The 24,395-nt window shown below is 48.2% G+C and overlaps 1 protein-coding gene across 3 annotated transcripts in view; it reads right to left on the bottom strand.

Annotated features, from left to right (window-relative positions):
• Positions 1-24,395, bottom strand: part of LOC133347799 (gamma-sarcoglycan-like) — a 47,721-nt gene that overhangs the window by 12,397 nt on the left and 10,929 nt on the right. For 2 of the 3 annotated variants that reach the window (XM_061560419.1, XM_061560418.1), the window contains 2 exons: positions 2,886-3,077; positions 200-301 (listed from right to left, as the gene is read on the bottom strand). In XM_061560419.1, coding sequence (XP_061416403.1) covers positions 200-301; positions 2,886-3,077 — 294 coding nt within the window. Of the gene's footprint in view, positions 1-199; positions 302-2,885; positions 3,078-10,676; positions 10,797-24,395 lie in introns of those variants that run through there. The other variant, XM_061560420.1, reaches the window with a different exon arrangement.

The following is a 24,395-nucleotide window of genomic DNA, read 5'->3' as shown; positions in this document are numbered from 1 at the left end:
AGCACAGGTACACACCTGCACATATATACACAAGCAGGCGCACACACATGGAAGTGACGGAGAGATGTATGCACACACAAGCGCATGCAAACCCACACATGAACGCACACACACATGGAAGTGACGGAGAGATGTATGCACACACAAGCGCATGCATACCCACACATGAACGCACACACACATGCACACACGTGCACACCTTGCGTGAGTGTATCTCCTTGGCATACAGGGGGAGCAGGAACTCGGATTCTCCCTCGAGACGGAGGCCTTCCTCGGACATTCTGAGATGGCCCATCCCATCCTGCATGTGAGACACAGAAACAGCATGGATATCTAATGTACAAACACTAGTGCTTGCTTGTTGAGCTAGCATGTGGCCAGGTCGCTTCTCAAAAACAATTAATAGCTCAGTGGACTTTACCTGGTAAAATAAAAAATTGATTCGTTTTCATATATTTATTTTTAGTAATTAGTTTACTTTTCCGATACTTTGCACTGCTATTTTTTAGCATCGTGTGTTGATGTAACTTTCTGACCTGCCCCTCCTGGACATGTGTGAAAAAAAGCTTCATAGCTCATCGGATTTCTCCAGGATAAATTTGTGATGCCAGTGTTCATCGTGTCAGTGGTAATAATGGTTATTACCACTGACACGATGAACAGGAAGATGACGATTGCGGTGAAAATCAAGGTGAGGATGCTGTTGACGGAACAAAGCGATTCAACTCGATTCTTACACTCACAATACGTGCATCAAATTTTGCTCGTGAGAAATTCTAATTTTGAGTTCATGTATGTTGTACATAATAGGGTTGTATGATCCTTGCAACCAATAGAGGCACTACATTCACCACAATGTAAAACATTTCATTCTTGAATCAAACTGCGACAATGAATCGTGATAATTTAACCGTAAGGGGGGAGGAATCGTTAAATGCCGAGTTTTGATGTGAAGTGTGTTCATGACAATGGTGGTGATGTCAATGCTGACTGGTATTGATTTGCGGTTTGTTGGGAACATTATTCAGTGTTAATTATGATGGTTTTATAATGTGTTAATGACTATAATACTCTTTGGTTCTTTCGGTGAAGTCACGTAGAAAAAAATAAATGTAATTAAATAACAGAGTACGACGTTTCGATTGCTACACAAGCAGCCGTCATCGGGTAGAACTAAATCTGAGAGACAAAACACAGACATGGAGACACACAGACAGACAGACAGACAGTCTCTCTCTGCTTGTGTGTCTGTCTGTGTGTCTCCATGTCTGTGTTTTGTCTCTCTCTCAAATTTAGTTCTGCCTGATGACGGTTGCTTGTGTTGCAATCGAAACGTCGTACTCGATTATTTAATTAATTTTCTTTCTACGTGACTTTACCGAAAGAACCAAAGAGTAATTCCTGCAGTCACGAAAGCTTCAACTCAAGACTATGACACTAAGGGTGTTGACAATAATGCTAATCTTAATTTGGAGCTTTCGTGACTGCAGGGATTACTCTTTAGTTCTTTCGGTAAAGTCACGTATAAAGATAAAATAATAAATTAAATAATAGCATACTACGACGTTTCGATTGCAACACAAGCAATCATCATCATGTATAAAAGAAAGAAATAGCAATAAAAATCTAACCAGAAAACTATAGACAGACATATAAGCAGACAGACATCACAGAGAGAGAACACACATCGGCACAAAGAGAGAGGTCGTCTCTGTGACGAGGCCTTAAATAGAGAGAGGGGGCGGGGGCGGAGAGAGGGAGGGGGCAAAGAAAAAATTAGCATGTCAATGAGTGGGACGACGCGTGGTACGGTACGCAAGCTTGAAAATTAGGAGAACGTCGGAGTATGCTATTATTTAATTTATTATTTTATCTTTATACGTGACTTTACCGAAAGAACCAAAGAATAATGCTAATGGTGTTGATAATGCTAATGTAGTTGGTTATGCTAATGTAGTTGATAGAACTGATAATGTTGTCAAGGCGAGTTTCTAAATACAACTTGAACCCTTAATTATCCTACCACCACTTGACAGTCCAAACAAAATGGTCACTTCTCAAAACGAATTGACCCTTTTGCTTTATTTGTGAATTGTTGACCCTGCTGAGACCATTGACTTGCTACACTTGAGACTGCAGTTTAATCATCTACTCAGCGGTGCTGGCTAAGTATTCTGGCACGAGCTACCCCAACACCACCTCCCTTTATTGATGGTGCTGTTTGGTAGCTATTAGTCTTCAGGATTGGTGATGATGATGGTGGTAACATTAATGCTGCCAATGGTGGTGATTTTGTTGATAATGTTGATATTTAATGCTGGTAATAATTGGAATGCTTAATGAAGGGGTGGTGCCATTCACTCCATGATCCAGGGCTGAAAATGTATTTAATAATTAATTAATTAACTTTGTGTTTAAAGGTATCACGTCTGGTTGCTGCAGGGTGACCTGAACCCATTACGTTCAACATCTAGCATCCAAAACACATTTTTATTTACACATGCTACTTGACGTATCTATCATGAATGTATCATAATAACGTGCGATCCCGAGCGATAGCTGTGTTATCGCGCCTTTGTCAAGGCGCCCTTCCCCCTCCAACCCAGCTTAAATATACGCTGCCAAGCTCGGTGGTGCTCATTCAAACGCTGTCTTTCCGACAGACCTGTTCTTCACCTGAGGACGGCTGCTTGCGTTGTGGCCGAAACGTCGTGAGAATTGTATTTTATTATGTTTTATTATTTTATTATTTCCCTTCTACGTGACTTTACCGAAAGAACCAATAAGATGAATCCCTGCAGTCACAAAAGCTTTAAATCGAAAGATAACTGTGTTGTTGATGCCGATGGAGATGATGCTAATGGGACTGTTGTGGCTCTTCTCACCAGGTTGAAGTGCATGACGCGGAGGATCCACATGGTGAGCGCGAGGTTGACAATCAGGATAACTGTGAGCAGCAGCACCAACAGGTAGAGGCAGCGCTTGCGCCACCCGTAAACTCCCACTTGATATTCGGTTCCCCCGGATCCATCGACCCCCCGCTGACTTCCCGCTCCGGGGAACTCATCTCCCGCCATCTGGCGCACGCACACACAAAACATCACAGATTCAGCTTCAAAGACCATAAGAACAAGAGCTTTTTAGTGAACACTCGTCAAGGCAGGAATGGTACAGGTGGTCGTGGTGGTGGTGGTCGTGGCGAACACCACACCCAGTTGCTTTTTCTCCCCAGTGCCGATGTTCACACACAGAATGCACCAGGTACTCATTTACAGCTGGGGTCAACCTCAGGAAAGCCCAGAACAGGTTCAGATACTCATTCACTGACCACAGGTTGGGAATCGTAACCATAGCATAGTGCATGAAACCCCTACTCAACACTTAAGGCAAAGACCTCCCCTATAACCTTAATAGACTGCTGGGGCAAGTGCTGTTAGTGAGCACCTATAAAGGCCGGCATAGCACGAGGGGGTGGGTGGCCAGCACGACGCCTGACCACCTTTGTCTCCCTAGTGGTGATGTTTACACACCACAGCAGGTACTCCATTGAGACTAAGTCGACCTCGGGGAGGCCCAGGACCGATTCAGATAATCGTCACGGGTGTTGACCATGAACGGGAATCAAACCCGGCTTGCCAGGCGCAACACGCTAACCGCTGCACGACCGCAGTCGTATATATATAAAACGTAACCTAACAACCGTTCTTCACCACTAAATGGCAGTGACGTCACCGCGGCACTTGTGCCATGCAAGATGTACTTTCAAGCTGTGTGGTGTGGTGAAGTTTCTGTTATAGCAAATTAAAGGACAGGCCCAGGTGTTATGGGTTCAATTACTCCGGTGAATGACAAGACACACCAATTTCACTTCTCACTCTGCCCACTGCCTATGGTTTAGGTGTTCGATACACTGAATCTTGTTACAATCATGGGCAAACTTCTGCACCTACTCAAAGAGACAACGATTCCCTACATAGCCAGAGACAACTGAGATAAGCAATATTGGCGAATATCTATTACAGGCAGTGCTCATCTCATGCACATCCACACTTAGGAAAAGCTTCCATGAGAAATTACATTTTTTAACATCGACTTGCAAACACGATCTCGCACTTGCAAATTGAACTGCAGAACTTTTTTGTTCAGCGGAGCAATCCTCTGCAAGATATGACTACAGCACACCGCTGGGAATGAGTGTATGTATATGTGTTCATGCATGTGTATGTCAAAATGAGTATGTGTGTGCATATGCACGCATGCCCCGTGTGTGTGGAGTAGTAGTGCAATGGTTAGCGCACTGCGCTACCAACCTCGCAAACCAAGTTCGATTCCCGCTCACGACCAACACCATTGACGATTATTTGAATTGGTTCTGGGCCTACCTCGGTCGACTCGGCTTCAAATGAGTACCTGCTGTGGTGTGTAAACATCGCCACTGGGGAGCCAAAGGCGGCCGGGCATGGCGCTGGCCACCCACCCCCTCGTGTGCCGTGCCGGCATTCATAGGCGCCGCTCCTCAACAGCAATTGCCCGAACAGTCTGCTAAGGCTACACGGGGGATCGTTGTCGTTGCTGTATGTGTGTGTGCGAGTGACTCCGTGTGCCAGCATCAGGACTCAAGGTATGTGAAAATAAAACTGATATTTTTTTATTTGTTACTTTATTTTATGTTTTATTTACTATACAGTATTTATTACAGTATTATATGCAAATGTACAATATTTATTCTTATTTGTGAGTTTAACAATGCTTCCCTTTTTTGTTGAACCGTAACATATTTCATAACACCAACCATGTGCATTTAAATACAGTGTATTACTAGCTTATATACCCGGCGTTGCCCGGGTAAAAACAATATTTCAAAACTACTCTTAAAAATCTAACAGTAGTGCGTACTGACTCTGGTGGTACCTGCTATCACTACAGGAGTACATGGTGACTCTATAGCAGTGTTTATGGACTCTATAGCACAAGGTACTCACCGGACAGAGTTGTGTGGTGAGGCCTAGTCCCGTGCAGAGCCTCCGGCCTCGCCTAGATTGTCCAGCCGGCCGAGGTGGCACCTTGGCAAGCTGGGGCTGGGCTGCTACCCCTGACCCCGCCCCCCCAGTCACGATCTCCCCGGCCGCTCTGCAGTAATATCTACAGCAGCGGTCGGGAACCTATGGCTCGCAAGCCATATATGGCTCTTCCAGTGACGGCACATGGCTCCCAGACAATTTTGAGTTGGAAAAAAAAAATCAGTTTGGAACTGATTTTAAAATACTTGTGATATTGCTTAATAATACCGTGTCATTTTAAAGTAAACAGAAATTAGTTTTGAAGATAAATTTCACGGGTCACGCCTGCACGAAGCTCAACCTCACCAAGTCGTATGAACCAGACTACAAGGCCATCAGCAAAACCATGCAGCACCAGAAGTCGCATTAAAAGTAAGACATATTTAATTTATTATACGTTGAAAATACTATATGGCTCTCAATGAAATATATTTAGAAATATTTGGCTTTTATGGCTCTCCCAGGCAAAAAGGTTCCCGACCCCTGATCTACGGCCTATAGTGGTAGCATCTACCGACACTCATTTACCAGCTTGATATTCCCTATTGCCGTACATATACTGGAGGAAGGGCCTTTGCTATTGATGCCCCCAGGGTCTGGAATGCTGTTGCAAATAAATTGAAACTTGAGTCACTACCTATGAGATCTTCACTCAAAACTGCTTTAGAGGAGTTGTACACCCCTAGCTGCCAGTGCTATTCAGTGACCTAAAATAAAATGTTTCGCTCCGGATGATCGCTACAAAGTATGACCTGTGTTTTGATTTAGTGTGCTGATCTTAAAGGTGCATTGAAAAATTACAATACTCCGATTGATGCTCCTGCTGTTGTGGAGTGACTCATGCAGCCAGCTATGGCTGCAGGGTTTTGGTAGTACATGTTGTTTATGCCATTTATTGTGAAAATTCCGTCAGTTCCTATGATTGCTTTTTCATTGCCTTCATGGCTTTATTTTGGTGATTTCGAAAAGTGTATTGGTTTAGCCATGTTTGTGTTGTTGTAGTACAGAGTTAGACTGATGGCCTTAATCTAAGTTGTCTTGTGGTTGTTGTTGTTGTTTGACTTGCATCCCACTGGGATTTTTGCACACAGCGTTGGTGTACGGTGTTTTTTCTGCAATATTTTTGCTGTCTTTTCTTGGATTTTCTGTTTGCACTTAGTCACATATTTACTTTAAGATGTTTTTTTGTTCATGTTTTTGTTTTTTGTTTGTTGCGGTTGCACCCGATTCAAGAGCTGAATGGCTCACAGGGCTGTACCTAATAAATGAACTTGAACTTGACTGTATAGTAGTAGTAACTGCATGCATCGGGGTGGGCGGGACATCACACAGTGAAGAATTTACCTGAGCGTTTAGTGTATTTGTACATCATTTCTTACGCGAAAGAAAATGTCCCCCTCACTCCCACCGAATGCGTGCGACTTGGCATGGGCCGTCCCCCCCCCACCAAAGGTGCGTGAGTTGGTATGGTCGTGCACGCATCATAAATCATTCAATAAAAATCTCACAAAATCGCTAATTAAACTAATTAAAAGTTGAGGGATGTAAAAAAGGAATAGCACTTGCTCACGGTGGGGCTTACGGCATGGTATCTGACTATTTTTATTTTATGTAAACCCCACCGTTAGAGAGCCAAATCCTTCGCAAGCGTGCGAACACAAAAACCCCGCCACAAACCCACAAACAATTTTGGACTTTTATATATATATAGATAGAAGATAGATAGAAGATTGTGTTCCGACTTACGAACCGTTCGACGTACTAACGGTCTCAGGAATGAAACCCGTACGAAGTCGAGGGCTGCCCGTACACACAGATATCACAATGTACACTAGGCAAGTATTACTTGCAAAACATTGCTCATATAAGGGCGAGATGACCTCGGAGATGCACAAGCCTATTCTGCAACCATCGCCTACTGATGAGCATGAACAGGCATTGAACCCGAGTCAAAAGGAATCGTAGTCCAGTGCAATAACTGCAATATCATTGCCAATTTCTACATACACACTGTATGTGCTGTGGGGACAGTGGGAGTGAGTCTAGTGTATTTGTGTCTCCATGTGTCACTTCATGAGAGGATCAATGTCGCTCTTTAAATAGAGCTCCCCCCGTTAGCCCAACAGGCACTCGCACATTCTCACACCAACAGACTCAGACGAATCCAAAGGTCCGTCATTTATCTTTACACACAAGAACAAGAGCTATTCGTGGGCACCGACTAATGCCGGCACAGTGCACGAGCGGGCGGCGTTGTCAGAACCATTCCAGACTGTCGTTTATCTGCCCAGTGCCATGTTCACACATCACACCAAGTACAGCAAACCCTCGCTCTGCGCGAGTTCTGCATCTGCGAATTTCGCATATTACGCGAGTTTCAGTATACACGAGTGTACGTGCCAGACCAGGGTTGCGCGCAGAGTTTTACAGCCGCGAAGATTAGGCACGCACCCTCGGCTAACCCGCTTTGTCCTCAGTCTCGCAGTAACCCTGGTCTGAACTCGCTATTGTGCATTTTTACTTTATACATACTTACAGTCAATTCGTTGATACGTTTTGGTATAAACGAGTCGACTGCGAGGTCCACTAAAAAGGGACGCGAATTCAATCGGGGAAAGTGTTAAAATGATAACTGCTGTGCGTTATCAAACACCTGCATCTCTCCAGAGAAGTCATCCTCCTGAATTCCTCACCATCACCACCACCTCCATTGTCAAATCATCATCAAAAGTGACAAAAAACAACACATCGCTCTTTATAATGAATTTATTTAATTATTATCGCAATTGTTATTAAATATTTACCATTTCCCCCATATATTCACTCGTAAAGGAACTTAACCCCATTTTTCCCAGCCAAACAAGGTTTCTGCATTCGCGAGCTTTTTCAAGAACGTAACCCTCGCGAATGGAGAGTGTTTACTGTACTCGTCAAATGGCTTGTCAACCTCAGAGAAGCGCCCCAGCTGATGTTCATATATACCACTTGTCTCTTGTGTTACAACTCACGACCAAGATTCAAACCCAGGTCATCACACGCACATGTAGTAGGCACATGTACAAGGGGATGTAGACGTGAAACCATGACAAAAATAACCTTAATAAGTACATCCTGGGAAAAGTATTTCATTGAACTCGCAGAGCAAATAGCTTCAATGTACAAAGGTCTTCATCTTCTTGGTTCTTTCGGTAAAGTCACGTAGAAGGGAAGTAGTAAAATAATAAAAATAAAACATAATAAAATAAAATAATTCTCACGACGTTTTGGCTACAACGCAAGCAGCCGTCTTCAGGTGAAGAATGAGACACTACCAAGAAGACGGCTGCTTGCGTTGTAGCCGAAACGTCGTGAGAATTATTTTATTTTATTATGTTTTATTTTTATTATTTTATTACTTCCCTTCTACGTGACTTTACCGAAAGAACCAAGAAGATGAATCCCTGCAGTCACGAAAGCTTTAAATCGAAATGTACAAAGGTCATTACGGCCAACACCTCATCATCATCACCTTCAAAAACATCTCAATTGCAGTCGACACCAAACCTCTGAGATCTGCTCTTACGGTATAGCTAAAATGCCTGATTTAGGTCTCATCTTTGGTTGCCAATCCACTCCGATGCCTCTTTTGGTATAACCCGCTCTCTTCCATCCTGTATATGTATCCCAGCCATCATAACCTCTTCTTCCTGGTTTCATTATAATACTTTCTTGGTTGTTCCAATTAAAACATTTCAAGCTGCTTACCCCATCTTTCCGTATCTTTCTGTGAGATTCCAATCGTGTGCACGAGCATTCAAACTAAGCTATGCATATTGTGCGAGAATCGTAAGCGTGCACGCGAGTTGCGTGTACGCACGAAAGCATTTTCCATGTGTCAAGTGTCTATGCGAGTCATTGTTAAGTCTGTGGACGAAATTACATGATACGTGAGTTGAGTGTTTATATGTAACGCGAGTTACGCGTGCATTGGTGAGCGTGTACGAGTTGTACGTGAGCTACATGCGCACGAGGTTGTACTCTGTGTGATTTACATGCATCTCCCCCCGGCTTGTGTAATGCGAGCTGTGCGTGCAAGGGTGTGCATGCGAGAGTTAAGGGTTGCGTATGTGCGGGTGTCTCTAAGCCGCAAGTTCTATTTTGGGCGGTCGAGCTTTACGTTTTATAATTGGGTTCCTTATCCCTCGACAAAAAGGCATCTGATTATTTATTTAAATTCATGATACAGTTTAAATTCATATTCTTTAAATCTTTAATGCCATCTGTCACCAGCGGGACGTACTTTCAAGTCCACGCCTGAACGTGACGTTTATCCGAGCTGTGATGAGTGCTCGAGTGTATTACCATGTGTTTTGTGTGTGTGTGTCTGTCTATTACAATGCGTTGTGTGACTGGCAGAATGTGTGTCGGTGCGTGTCATTGTGGGTCTGTGTGCGTTAAAATGTGTGTACACGAGCATGCGTGTAAATGCGTGTTTGTCTACAGAAAATCGGAGTATATGTTATTGTGTTCTTGTATATACATTTATGTTTACAAAACGTTGCGTTGGCGTACAAGTCGCGGTGTGTGTGCACGTGTGTGCATATGGCATTGGGTTCAAGGGTAGATAAGTACTGTATACGAGTGTGTGTGCATAAACGTGGTCATGTTTGAACAAGTGTAAATGCCCAGTATTATGAGTTTCAATGTATCTATATGAAACAGCAATCTGCATTTCAGTCTGAACATAGATATGCATGTGTACCATCAGTGTGCACTTGATGAGTTAGTTGTTCATAGGCATGCATGCGTGTGAACCATTGTGCACGTATCACTAGTGTTCTATTTCCACGAGTCAACGTGTGTATGCAAGTCTGCAATTGTGTATGAATAATCACTGTAGACTTGCTGCCATATGGCGATAAAATCAGGTTCATGGCAATTGTATCATCTGATTTGCTAAATTGTTGTTCATGTCATTGTTTAAATACCTTATTTCGTGACATGTCAACTAACTAAAACTATTCTAAATAGCCAAATGAGCATTTCAACAATCTTGTTTGCCTGCATAAGAGTCGAAAAATAAGCCCGGGCTACAGCAGAGATGTCCCTAATTATTGATTTAATTATTACACGCCTGCCGGCAAGTATATGCTATATAAGCATTGTAGATAAGAAGGCATATAGCAGCTGATGTTCAGAAAACTGTATTTGAACTGGAAGTACAGCAAAGGGTAAATACGATATAATAGAAATGTGACGTACAGTCACAGAGTATGAAACATTGATAATTCGATAATTGTCATGTCGTGAAAATATATATCGTGTCATGAAAAATATATACCGGCAACTCTCGTGATCGGTAGTTTGTTTATGTATGCGATACTGTATGCATATATGTGTGTGCATGTTTAATGCGTGTGGAAATGCCAGAGTGTAGTAATGACAGATCCCCCAAGATGCAATGAAGGTCGGTATGGGACCAAACAGCCTAAAGGCATCAGCACGGCAGTGCTATAACTTACATACATAAGCTTCAAATCTAGAACCTTACATACACTTTGCCTGCATGTGTGTGTCTGCACGTGTGTGTGTGTCTGTGTCTTTGTATGGGTGCAGTAACACACATCACTTTCCTACCTTGTGTCTAACGGTGCTCTGTGCTTCTCTGCTCACCAAATGCTGTGGAGTGGACAAGTATTTTCAGGTTGCGGGGGGTACAGGGCTCTAATGACAGGAGTTATTAATATCACGGCAGGAGGAGTGAGCAAGCGACAAGTGAACACAGCCAATGCGAGCTGTAAGTGTAGGGGGCAGCGTCTCTCGATTAATCGTCAAATCGATTAAATCTCGGCAGCGCTCCGAACGATTCACCGAATGGTCGCAAAAAGTGCCGTGTCTAATTTAGGGGCATTTCATTAACAACACACGTTGTTTTGGGATTTGTAGAATAATTATATACGATTGCGTGGATTTGGCTTACATATGGAGAGCCAGGCTAAGGCACCCTACGTTGATGAGGGTTTTGTATGACATGAGAAGAGCGTTATGTACCATACAAAGACCCACCGTTTCGACTATTGGAGCCAGTTCAGTCAGCGATCGCCTATCAGGGCAGCCAGCGCACAAGAGATTGGTGTGGCCAGAAGGACACCCAAATGCCTTTCGTCTCTGCAGTTGCTGATATTTATACATGGCACCAGATACACATTTAAGGCCAAGTCGATGGAAGAGGAGTCCAAGGCAGGGCTGACAGATTGTTTTGGTAAAGAGCAATTATGCCCTCTGAACAAAAAAGTCCAAAAGCACCCAATTTGCCAAAGTCGAGCTGAAAAAAAAAAATCACACGGTTTTTTTTCAAGCTTTTTTTTTTTTCTGAACATTTCACAGCAGCTTATACAACCCCTCATCCTCCAAATTGTGCACAGAACCTTACCATTTGACAGCCCAGGGCCCAGGACAGGATCAGACACCGATTTCCACTGATGTTAGCAGGAGCCAAAAATCACTCCGATCACCAGTTTCACAGTGCAATACACCCACCAATGTTCCAAAGAACACACACACACATACAGTGCATATGCATAAAGATCCCCTGTATAGCATTACAGACTATTATTTGGGTCTTTTGGTAAAGTCACGGAGATAGGTTCAAAGAACATAACAAAAAAATAACAAAAAACTACTACGTTTCGATCACAACCCAAACGATCGTCAGGATTTAGCCTTGCAGACTGTTGGAGGAAGTAGCAGTTACCAAGCACTTAAGGCTGGAAAGGCGCACAAATGAGTGACGTGATGGGCAATACGCCGGACCTCCTTTATCCCCTTGGTGCTGAAGCATACCCACACCACATCACGTACTCATTTAAGGCCGAATCAACACAGGAGAAAAGCCAGGGTTGGTTCAGGTATTCATCACCGATGTTTGCTGTGGTCAGAAATCGAACTCACGTCCCCAGGTTCAAAATGTAATGTGATAAGCACAACACCACTGCTTCCTACACGTAAAAAGACAAACAATCCCCCGTATAATAGCCTACACAGGCTCCTAGATAATTGCTGTTAGCAAGCATTTATGAATGTCAACATGGCACACACATTAGTGGTATGACAGCACCTCATCCATCTCCCTTGAGTTAATGCTGACATACAACACCAGGTCCTAATTTAAGGCTGAGTCGCCCTAGGAGAGGCCCAGGTAATGCATAGGAACACATTCCTGCAGAGGGAGCTGGTAGGAACGTTGGATTGCTCGGTCAATGGCCAGGGTCAACGGCAGCGTGGTGTATTCCGCAAATATGGCCGACTGCGAGGGCGGGCACAAGCCGGCGTGAGTAGGTTAAACGTTGAGTTTTATAAGGGCACCACGGGGTGACCAGCCCCTCCCCACCCAGCCCCACCCAGCCCCACCCTCCCCACCCAGCCCCTCCCCACCCTCCCCACCCAGCCCCTCCCCTCCCCACCCAGCTCCACCCTCCCCACCCAGCCCCACCCCTCCCATTTTTAGATGCACGACGGACGGACACAATAATCCCCTGTGGGCTGATGTAACCAGGAGGTTCCTACCAGTATAAGGGTTCCATATCAGATGAGACAAGGGTCATATATCCCAAATCAACTTGAAAATGCAACTAAAATAACAGTTTGAATGTGTATGTTCATCTCTAGATGTGATCCTGCATTAGTGGTGGAAAACACACATGCCACTTTTTGCAGAAAGCACACAGTTGTGTATTTATAGATGTTCTAGTCCCTGTTATATGAATGAAGTTTCCATCAATGCATCAGGCCTGCCAACATAGATGGGCACCTCCCAAAATCCACATGAGTATTGGAGGCAAACGGTGACGTTGACTAAGCATTTTAAACAGTGCATCCATTTGTTACACTGAAGCAGCAATTGGTGTTCAATATATACACACTAATGCTGCAATTCGTTCGTGTTAAAAACGTTTAAAAATGGGGCTTGGGTTATCGCCGCGGTTCAAGCTCGGGATGAGGTGGGGGGGATATAGTAGAAGTGCTCGAGTTCGAGGTGTGACAATTGTGTCAATTCATTTCCTCATCTTCACGCAAGTTCACGTGCGTTGCATATTCTTCAATATGTAATAAAGGACTCGACCACGAAGTCTGGCCTGGTGTCCTTTATTCGGTCCTTCCTCGTAACCCACACGGCTGTCCTTTTATTAGACTTCTATACCGACACTGATACTGCTGTTAACTCCGTCACGCCAACAGTTCCTCTGTTGGTCTCCCGTCGTCGTTGTAGCCTTGCTGGCTGTTATCCTCACGCAGCCCCCACTGGCTGTTCTCTCTGCAGTTTCTCCTCTCGTCGCTCTCGTAGCCTCTCTCTCTCCTCTCGTTGCTCTTGTAGCCTTTCCCTCACACACAGCCTCGCCGGCTGTGTTCACTGCGGCTCCCCGACCGCCTTCTCTCCAGCAGCCCCACTGCTGTCTCTCCCTCTCAGGTCCGCTGGCTGTTCCTTTAGCTGGCCACCGCTGGCCGCCGTGCCACCCCTTCTGGCTTTGCCCACGTGGCCTTACTCTGGTCCAGTCTCACTCGTTCTGCCCTCCTCTTCCGGTCTCATCTCTTAAGAACCTTAACCTTGCTCCCACGTCACCTAACTCCACCTCTCCGTGACGTCACATCCGGGAGGTCGCCCGCGCCCGCATTACACCACCCTCCCCCGTGGAGAAAAACCCAGCCGACCTCGGCTGAACAACACCAACAGTAATGCGGGCGAACCCGAGCGTAACACACCAAAGGACACCAAGCATGCAATATAACAGTAAGAACAATCAACACAACTCAACAATCAAATAACGTAGCAGAAGCAGGCAATAAATACACAGTAAGAACAACGCAACATAACAATCAACGAAACACAAGGGATTTAGAGCGTGTGCGGGTCGCCGGCCCGTCCCGGACGGTCGGCGGCCCATCCGCGGAACGGGAACGTGATTGAGTTTGAGGAGCGACAGGGTGAAATCCCCCTGTCGCTGTTGGAAGTCCACCAACGTCCCGTGTCCCTGAAGGATCAGTCTTAAGCGTGTCCCGCGGATGTGTCTGCAGCGGGGTCGGAAGGGCTGCAGGGCTCGAAGGACCCGCAGATCTGGCAGGCACCCTCCGAGCAGGGCACCTCGTCCCCTCCGGTGTCAAGGCCGGCCTGCCTGGAACAGGTACGACAGGCGCTCTAGCAAGATCAATGGACGCAGGCGGGGGAGAGTCGGCAGCAACAGACCCCGGCAAGGCAACATTGGGAGATGAAGCATCATGTAGGGGAGCAACATACGGTTTCAAGCGCGACGTGTGAACAAACCAGCGGCGAGAACCAATCTGAACACGCGCCGACTGAGGGTTAGGAACCTCAATGAGGCGGACGGGCCCTTGCCAAGGTTTGTGAAATTTGGGAGAGGTACCCGGCCGCACCTGCGGGCAATGGAGCCAGGCCAGGTCCCCAACCTTCCAGGGGCACTCCCCCTTAGAACCCCGTGCATACCTCTCATTCCGGGCCTGAGCTTTGGCCGTAGCCACACGGGCACTCTCCCGCGCCTCCGAGACCCGGCGAACAGTGTCCCGAATGTAGTCAGGAAGCGGTTTACAAGGTCCCCTTACACCGGTTCCCATCTGCACATCCATTGGCGGCACGTTTTCCCGACCATACATAAGGTAAAACGGCGAATAACCCGTAGCCGCATGAGGAGTCATCCTGTACGCCGAAAGCACCCCCGGGATGTGCAGGTCCCAATCCGATTGTTGCTCACTCACCGTGTGGCACAGCATGGCAGACAATGTCCGGTTTAGCCGCTCAACCATACCATCCGTTTGCGGATGGTATGGGGATGTCCGGACCTTCTTAGTCCCTAGGCCCGCGCATACTTCCGCCAATAACTTAGAAGAAAAATTTCGGCCCTGATCCGTAAAGAGTCTCTCCGGCGCACCCTTGTCCATAACATATCCGAACAAAAAGGCGTCGGTAATGGCCGCGGCCGATTGGTCGGGCAACGGCCAGGCCATCGGCCAACGGGAGAGGTACTCAACCCCGACCAGCAAATATTTATTACCCCTCGCCGAAGGTGGGAAAGGTCCCAAAATGTCCAGTGCCACCAATTCATTGACCCGAGACACCTGAATTGACTGTAAGGGTGGCACATAAGGATGTTTAGGTGGCTTACGCCGGGCACAGTCAGGGCACGCGCGGACGTGCCCCACGACATCCGTCGCCATGCCGTGCCAAAAATAATGACGTTGCAACGTCAACAAGGTCTTCTGCACACCCAGATGTAATAGCGTGTCACAATGGAGAGTTCTAATCAACTCGTATCGTAGGGACGCAGGCACTACTAGACACCAGTGTTCCTGGAGACTTTCCCTCCACATAAGCAGACCATCTCGGACCGCGGTTTCCGGCGCACCCTCCGTAACCGGACCCCCAATCTCCACTTTGGATCGCTTCCACAAGGACACTAACGACTCATCCATCATTTGCTCCCTTATCCAAACAGACCGTGGCAGATTCAAAACCCCATCAGTCGGCCCCGGTTCCACAGGAGCATCCGACTTCTCCACAGCCAATACCACCGGCTGAGGGGGGGGTAGGCTGGGCGCACATCTCTGCGCCCCCGACGCACATTTGCAAGGGGAGCGCTGCGGTAATCTAGAAAGTGCGTCTGCGTTCGCATGGCGCACCCCTTTACGATGGTGAATTTGAAATGAAAATTCTTGTAGCGTGTCCAACCAACGCGACAGCTGGCCGGAAGGTTGATCCATTTTAAGGGCATATTGCAAGGCCGCATGATCCGTACGTACGATAAAGGAACGGCCGTACAGGTACGGTCGAAACTGACGTAGGAAAAAAACAACGGCTAGGAGTTCCCTGCGAGTGACACAGTAGCGGGTTTCCGCGGGCGACAAGACCCGGCTACCATACGCAACGACGCGCTCTACGCCCCCTTTAGACTGAGACAACACCGCGCCAATACCTGTGTCGCTCGCATCCGTATCAAGAATGAACGGTTGATTGAAATCCGGATAATCCAATGTTGGGGCGGTAGCCAACAGATTACGCAGACTCTGAAAGGCCGCCTCTTCTGGCGGTCCCCACGCAAACTTACGTCCCTTACCCGTAAGGAGGTGCAAGGGCCTCGCGATGGTCGCAAAATTCGGTACAAATCTTCGATAATACGAGGCAAATCCCAGAAAGCGACGTACATCCCCCACGGTGGCCGGAGTTGGCCAATCTCGGACGCACGCCGTTTTTTCCGGGTCCGTAGACACCCCCTCAGCACTCACGATGTGCCCCAAATAACGGACAGACCGTTGCAGTAGGTGACATTTCTTTGGTTTAAATTTCAAGTTCGCGGAGCGCATCCTCGCGAACACCGTCTCCAGCCGCCTTAAATGTTCATCAAATGTGCGGCTGAAGACGATAATATCGTCCAAATATATGAGACATGTCTCCCACTGCAACCCCGTCAAAACGAGCTCCATGAGCCTTTGAAATGTGGCAGGGGCCACATTCAGCCCCATCGGAAGGCAGTTAAATTGAAACAACCCCTGCGGCGTACGGAATGCGGTCTTCTCCCGTAAGGGCTCGTCAAGGGGAAGCTGCCAAAATCCCGAAGAGAGGTCCAGTGTAGAGAAAAACTTAGCCCCCGACAATGCGTCGAGGGAGTCGTCCATACGTGGCAGGGGATACGCATCTGCCACCGATATCTTATTCAATTTTCGAAAGTCAACACAGAATCGCAATTTGCCATCCTTTTTCTTAACCAAAACCACAGGCGCGCCCCATGGGCTGTTTGACGGCGATATAATATCCGCAGCCAACATATCTTCCACTGCCCCCCGAACGTGTTCTCGCTCGGCGGGACTCATTCGGTGCGAATTCAACCGAATAGGGGCAGCGTCGCCTGTATCAATGTGATGGTGAAGCAACGAGGTGCGTCCCAAATCCAAATCATTGGAGCTGAACACATCGGAATACGTCAATAACAATTTGTGAAGCGCACCCCGTTGATCCACAGACAGGGAAGAATTTCCGTCACATAAGCTAGCAATCCAGCGGTCATCCGAAGCCACAGGCTCGGAAACACCAGCAACCACTCCCTGGCTATGCGAACAATCGTGAGCCGTAAATGCCGTGGTGGCATGTGCCACAACCGTGCCGGCCGGGACGCAAACATTTTCAGTACCCGCATTGAGCACCTGCAAAAACGGTAATTGATCTGGCCGGACGATGGTCTGCGCTCCAACCAGCGCCAACCCGGCCGTTATCGAGGCTGAAGGTGACAACAAGATCCCAACCGCTCCCAGCCGACCTGGCAGGGGCTTCCGATACCGCAGGGGAATAAGCATCTGTGAACCAGGTGGAATGTCAACAGATGCCACGGATAGCGCCTGCACTTGTACGGCCGAAGCAGGTCGCCCCCAGGGCGACGGCAGAAACAAAATTTGACGGCCACCCGGCAGTTCAATACAATTCTCATTAATTTTGATCAAAATAGGCATCTTAGCCAGAAAATCAGTGCCCAATAAACAAGGAACTGCCAAGGATCTTGAAATCAACACAACGCCCGAGGCCGACACATCCCCAATAGATATTTTAGCGTCCACCTGGCCCACGATGCCCATACTACCCCCGTTCGCAGCGACGCACGACCCGTAAACCGGACGCACGGCCCCGGGTGGAATGCCTAACAGATGAAAAATGACATCCGAAATAATAGTCGCGGACGCCCCGGAATCGACCAAAATGCGCACGTCCACCCCTTGTATAGACCCCGGCACGGTGGACGAACCCGTAGCGGCCGCGACAACCCTCCGTGCCAATTTGCGCCACTGCGTCACAGAGCGACAAGGCCCCGTCGAAGGTCTCTCTTTAACAACAACACTATGACCGCACAACGAAGGTGATGGGTGAGGTGTAAAGCCTTGCCGGGTGTCTGGTGCGTGCCGACTTGCCTGTTTCGGTGGATCCTTGGGCGGCTTGGCCGGTAATGAGGCCTCCTGTTGCGGCGGACCCGGGATGCGGGCCCAGCAGTCCTTTGCGTAGTGGCCCCTCCGTCCGCAGCGGAAACAATCGGCGTCGTTGCGCCGAAGCGCAGGCCTTGCATCGCGCCGGCCTCGTATCGGTGGTGCAGCACGAGAGGCCGGTCCACCGCGGCTTGACCATGGCCCCGAGGCGGCCGTCAGCTCCTGAGGGCCCCCCCCATCCGGCACGTATACCGACTTCGTAGGGTCCCATCCCAGAGCGACACCCTCTGCAACGGGCCCCCCTGTCCACGCCGCAACTTGTTTCCACCGTCGTAGGTTGAATTGCGCATCGAGACATTTCGCCGCCGCCCGGGAGGTGAGCTTCTCATGCCCGCACACCGGCATGGGAATCCCAAGATCCCGCGACAGCTCGAGCATCTTGCCCAAGATGAGAGGCTCGAGCAGGTCAGGTGTTGTATCTGGATACGCGGCCATAGCCAAATCAAGCACCGCACCCCTGTACGCCACAGGCGACTCCTCGGGCGCTCGTTGTCGTTGAGCGAATCGCCGATGCGCGTCGTCAGGTGGCTCGTAGGCGTCGGCCATTTCTTGAAAAACTCCGTATAAAGTCCTCTTCTTCTCGGCCTTAATGGAGCGAAAAAAACGAACAGATTCGTCGTCCAGAAGAGTCGGTAACACTTCTAAGGCCTCAGCATCGGCCCATCTCGCAGAACGGACCGCCGCCAAAAATCTGCAGGCGAAAGCGCTCCAGTCGCCCCCAATGGCGAATTCTTTGACCGTGGTGAGATGGCGACTCCGACTCCGCTTTACTCCGCCCTCCGCCGATGGTTCCTCCGGAGGCAAATTCAAAATGGCGTCGAACCGCGGCGTGGTCAAGATGGCGGTTTCCCGCCGCGGAACGCGCAAGATGGCGGCCTCCTGCCGCGTGGCCAATGGCGCCGGGAGTGAAGATACTGTGGCGGCCTGTGGAGCACTCTCCGCTCTCTCCGTCGCCGTCCTTGGGGTGACGAGATGACACAATTGGCCCAGGACATCCTTGAGAGTCTCCAGTTGCTCCGCCACCTGCAGCCATCGCAGATCAGCGTCTGATGTTGTCGGCGGCCCTGACACTGCGGCTACATCTTCAACTCCCGTCCCCGCACTCGTTTCAGCAGGGCACTCCTCCACCACCCCGGCAGGATCCATGTTTGGAGGGAAGTCTTCGTCTTCGGACGAAGAAGCCGATGCTGGCGCTGGAACATTTTTCTTTCTCACGTGTTTCGACATGCCGTTGCACTTCCGACACCAATGTAATAAAGGACTCGACCACGAAGTCTGGCTTGGTGTCCTTTATTCGGTCCTTCCTCGTAACCCACACGGCTGTCCTTTTATTAGACTTCTATACCGACACTGATACTGCTGTTAACTCCGTCACGCCAACAGTTCCTCTGTTGGTCTCCCGTCGTCGTTGTAGCCTTGCTGGCTGTTATCCTCACGCAGCCCCCACTGGCTGTTCTCTCTGCAGTTTCTCCTCTCGTCGCTCTCGTAGCCTCTCTCTCTCCTCTCGTTGCTCTTGTAGCCTTTCCCTCACACACAGCCTCGCCGGCTGTGTTCACTGCGGCTCCCCGACCGCCTTCTCTCCAGCAGCCCCACTGCTGTCTCTCCCTCTCAGGTCCGCTGGCTGTTCCTTTAGCTGGCCACCGCTGGCCGCCGTGCCACCCCTTCTGGCTTTGCCCACGTGGCCTTACTCTGGTCCAGTCTCACTCGTTCTGCCCTCCTCTTCCGGTCTCATCTCTTAAGAACCTTAACCTTGCTCCCACGTCACCTAACTCCACCTCTCCGTGACGTCACATCCAGGAGGTCGCCCGTGCCCGCATTACAAATACGCAAATGTTTAAATAGGCATAAGTTGCAATTGGTTCGCTAGTGGCTGCTAAATGAACCACAAACTGATCCTTAAATGGAATCGCAACTCTGAATTATGACAACTCATTGAATCGCCACCTCTATTTTTTAACACTTTAGTTTTTAAAATGAATTTTAGAGCTGGAGCTTGTGCTTGTGATAAGGTTAGGGAAAGCGTTCATATCCAGGCTACAGCTAATGGGTACGTTGGAGATTGGATTAATGCTCGTGCCAGGACAATGGTTAAAGATCTTATCCTTACACATTGAGGCTGTGTCCCTGGCACATGACATGATTTTGAAGCTCTTTTAACATGGGAAGAAAAAAAAGACTTGTAAATCAGAGCGAGGCACTTCATCATAGCGCTCTGGTGACAGCATCACATTGATATTGTATTAAAAAGTATGGGAGTGATGTAACGGTGACATCGTTAAAGTGCAATAATGGAACATCCGACTGTGCCAATTAAGTATATATTTTTTATGATTAATGAACCTTCAAACTCATTGTCCAACAGCCTGGGCCACACAGTTCAGGTTCATATTGGTCCTAGTATACGTGTTAAAGTCAAGCCTGGCTTTAAACTAGAGTTAAGGCTACAGTTCAGGACTGGGTTTGAGCAAAGGTGAAGGCTAGGGTTAAGAGCCTGGGTTAATTCTAGATTTGAAGCTTTCGTGACTGCAAGGATTCATATTCTTAGGTTTTTTCGGTAAAGTCACATAGGTAAAAATTAAAATTAATAAAGATAAAATAAAATAAAAATCACGACGTTGCATATACATAATTTCAACCGTGATGATGGTTACATCATCTGAGTAATCATTGGAAAGATGTGATTAACCATGCAAAAAAGATTTAACTACACTTATTTGGACCATCTTATTTGACAGAAAACTATTACAAGTTACTGATAGACAGCCAGTTTTGTTTTACCATGTTTAGCTTTCTACCAGGTTTAGCTTTCTTTTTTCACACTTTTGTTATGTAGGCTAGGCGTAGTCACAAACCGAACCTCTCCATAATAAAGGCTCAGTCTTTTGTTATGCAGTCTATTCATAGTCTCAAGCCGCACCTTTAATCATTGGAAAGATGTGATTAACCATGCAAAAAAATATTTAACTACACTTATTTGGACCATCTTATTTGACAGAAAACTATTGCAGGTTACTGATGGACAGCCAGTTTTGTTTTACCAGGTTTAGCTTTCTTTTTTCACACTTTTGTTATGTAGGCTAGGCGTAGTCACAAACCGAACCTCTCCATAATAAAGGCTCAGTCTTTTGTTATGCAGTCTATTCATAGTCTCAAGCCGCACCTTACCATAATAATAAAAAGTGAGCCATTCCTGGCCCTTACCCCCTCAACCATTATATATACGGAGTGGTACCTCCTGTAATCTCTCATTTACTTGATACAGCTGTCGGGCTGTGATGGTTCCACCTGAAGACGGAAGCTTGTGTTGCCTCCGAAACGTCGTGATTTTTCTTTTATTTTACTTTTATAAATTTTAATTTTTTACCTACGTGACTTTACCGAAAAAACCTAAGAATATGAAGCCTGGGTTAAGTATAGATTTTTCCTCGGGTTTGTGCGAGGGTTAAGGCGAGGGTTGGGGTCTGCACTTCAAAGTAACGCCATTGTAGCATTATCGCTCGTTTCCGACTCCTCGTAATTCAGCAACGGAGTGCAGTCGTTTAAGTGTTGTGCTGTCCACGGCTCAGTCAAAGTGTGTTTGAGTGACTAACGCTCACGCGATCAATGACTTCTTGCTTGTTACCAGTCGGGGAAGAGACATTGGCCAGGCTCTTAAAGGCTCCCATTCTCACCCCACAATCCTTAAAGTATAAGTTTGAGTCCCTGCTTAGGCTGTTGATCTCATACATACATGCAAATGAGTGGTAATTTGAATGAAGGCTTTTAGCATTGCACCTGGGTGAGAAGTGTGAGAGAATAAATATACTTTACTAGCTGTACTACCCGGCTTCGCCCGGGACTTGTATCCACCACGGCCGGCCGCCTTTGTCTCCCCAGTGGCGATGTTAATACGCCACACCAGTTACTCGTTTGAGGCTGAGTCGACCTAGGGGAGGTTCAAATAATCTTGACCGGTGGTGGCCATGAGCGGGAATCGAACTGGGTTCGCCGGGTTGGTAGCGCAGCGTAGCGTTAACCACTACACCCACCGCTCCTCACACACACAGACGCACAGACACACACACAGACACACACAGACAGACACAGACAGACACACAGACACACAGACAGCACGCTAACCACTACACTACCGCTCCCCACACACCACACACGCACACACGCAGACACAAAGATCCCCCGTATAGCCTGAACAGACTGTAGGGGCAAGTGCTGTTAGCGAGCACCTATGAAGGCCGGAACGGTACACGAGGGGGTGGGTGGCCAGCACCACGCCCGACCGCCTTTGTCTCCCTAGTGGCGATGTTTACACACCGCACCAGGTACTCATTTAAGGCTGAGTCGACCTAGGGGAGGCCCAGGACCGGTTCAGATAATCGTCACTGGTGTTAGCCGTGAGCGGGAATCGAACCCGGGTCGCCAGGTTCATAGCGCAGCGCGCTAACCGCTACACTACCGCTCCCCACACGCAGACACACACACACAGACACACACACACAGGCAGCACGCTAAGCACTACACTACCGTTCCCCCTACACACCACACACGCACACACACAGACACACACACAGACACACACACACAGACACACAGACAGCACGCTAACCACTACACTACCGCTCCCCACACACCACACACGCACACACACAGACACACACACAGACACAGACAGCACGCTAACCACTACACTACCGCTCCCCACACACCACACACACACACACAGACACACACACACAGACACACACACACAGACACACACACAGGCAGCACGCTAAGCACTACACTACCGTTCCCCCTACACAACACACGCGCACACACACAGACACACACACACAGACACACAGACAGACACACACACACAGACACACAGACAGACACACACACACAGACACACAGACAGCACGCTAACCACTACACTACCGCTCCCCACACACCACACACGCACACACACAGACACACACACAGACACACACACACACAGGCAGCACGCTAAGCACTACACTACCGTTCCCCCTACACAACACACGCGCACACACACAGACACACACACAATACACACACACATACACACAGACATACACATACATACAAACACACACATACATACACACAAACACATACACAATACACACACACATACATACAGACACACACATACATACACACAAACACATACAGACACATACATACACACATACATACAGACACACAGACATACACATAAACACATACACACATAGTCATGACCTGGCTTTGCCCGGGACTTGTATCCACCACGCCCGGCCGCCTTTGTCTCCCCAGTGGCGATGTTAATACGCCACACCAGTTACTCGTTTTGAGGCTGAGTCCCTCCCTCGCCACTCTGCCTCCCTCGCCACTCTGTAGAGGACGTGAAATTTGTATGAATTTACCTCAGAGTGGCGTGTTGGGTGTCGAGGCCTAGCACCGTGCAGAGCCTCCCGCCTTGCCTGATTTTCCCACCCGGCGAACGCTGGGTACGGGTGCCGGTCCCCCCCCCCCCCCCCCGCGCTATTAAAAATGGCGTCCACCCCGCGGCGAAAAGTTGCTACTCGTTGCCAGGGGCAACCGCCGTCCAATGAAAGCGGCGAAGGCGTCGTTAGCTGTTGCCAGGGGCAACCGCCGTCCAATGAAAGTACTACCCGGCTTCGCCCGGGACTTGTATCTACCACGGCCGGCCGCCTTTGTCTCCCCAGTGGCGATGTTAATACGCTACAGTAGTTAAGTTACTCGTTTGAGGCAGAGTCGACCTAGGGGAGGTTCAAATAATCGTCACCGGTGGTGGCCGTGAGCGGGAATCGAACTGGGTTTGCCGGGTTGGTAGCGCAGCGTAGCGTTAAGCACTACACCCACCGCTCCTCACACACCACACACGCACAGACACACACACAGACACACACACAGACACACGCAGACACACACAGACAGAAACACACACACAGACAGCACGCTAACCACTACACTACTGCTCCCCACACACCACACACGCACACACACAGACACACACACAGACACACACACACAGACACACACACACAGGCAGCACGCTAAGCACTACACTACCGTTCCCCCTACACAACACACGCGCGCGCGCGTCCATAGGTACACATACACGCGCTTGCTGCAGACACACACGACTTTCAGGGTGCATACGGCAGTAAACGACTGAAATAATAAAGCGGCAATGCTGTGTAAGGAACGCCTTAGACCCGCATTATACATTTGTGTAATGCGAGCGTAAACACACAAACACACACAAACACATACACAATACACACACACATACATGCAGACACACAGACAGAC

Source organism: Lethenteron reissneri, chromosome 26, assembly GCF_015708825.2.
Source record: "Lethenteron reissneri isolate LAM-NWPU_2019-01 chromosome 26, ASM1570882v1, whole genome shotgun sequence".
Lineage (NCBI taxonomy): Eukaryota > Metazoa > Chordata > Hyperoartia > Petromyzontiformes > Petromyzontidae > Lethenteron > Lethenteron reissneri.
Note: the sequence above shows the minus strand (reverse complement) of the source record. Positions and strands in the feature narration are given on the sequence as shown.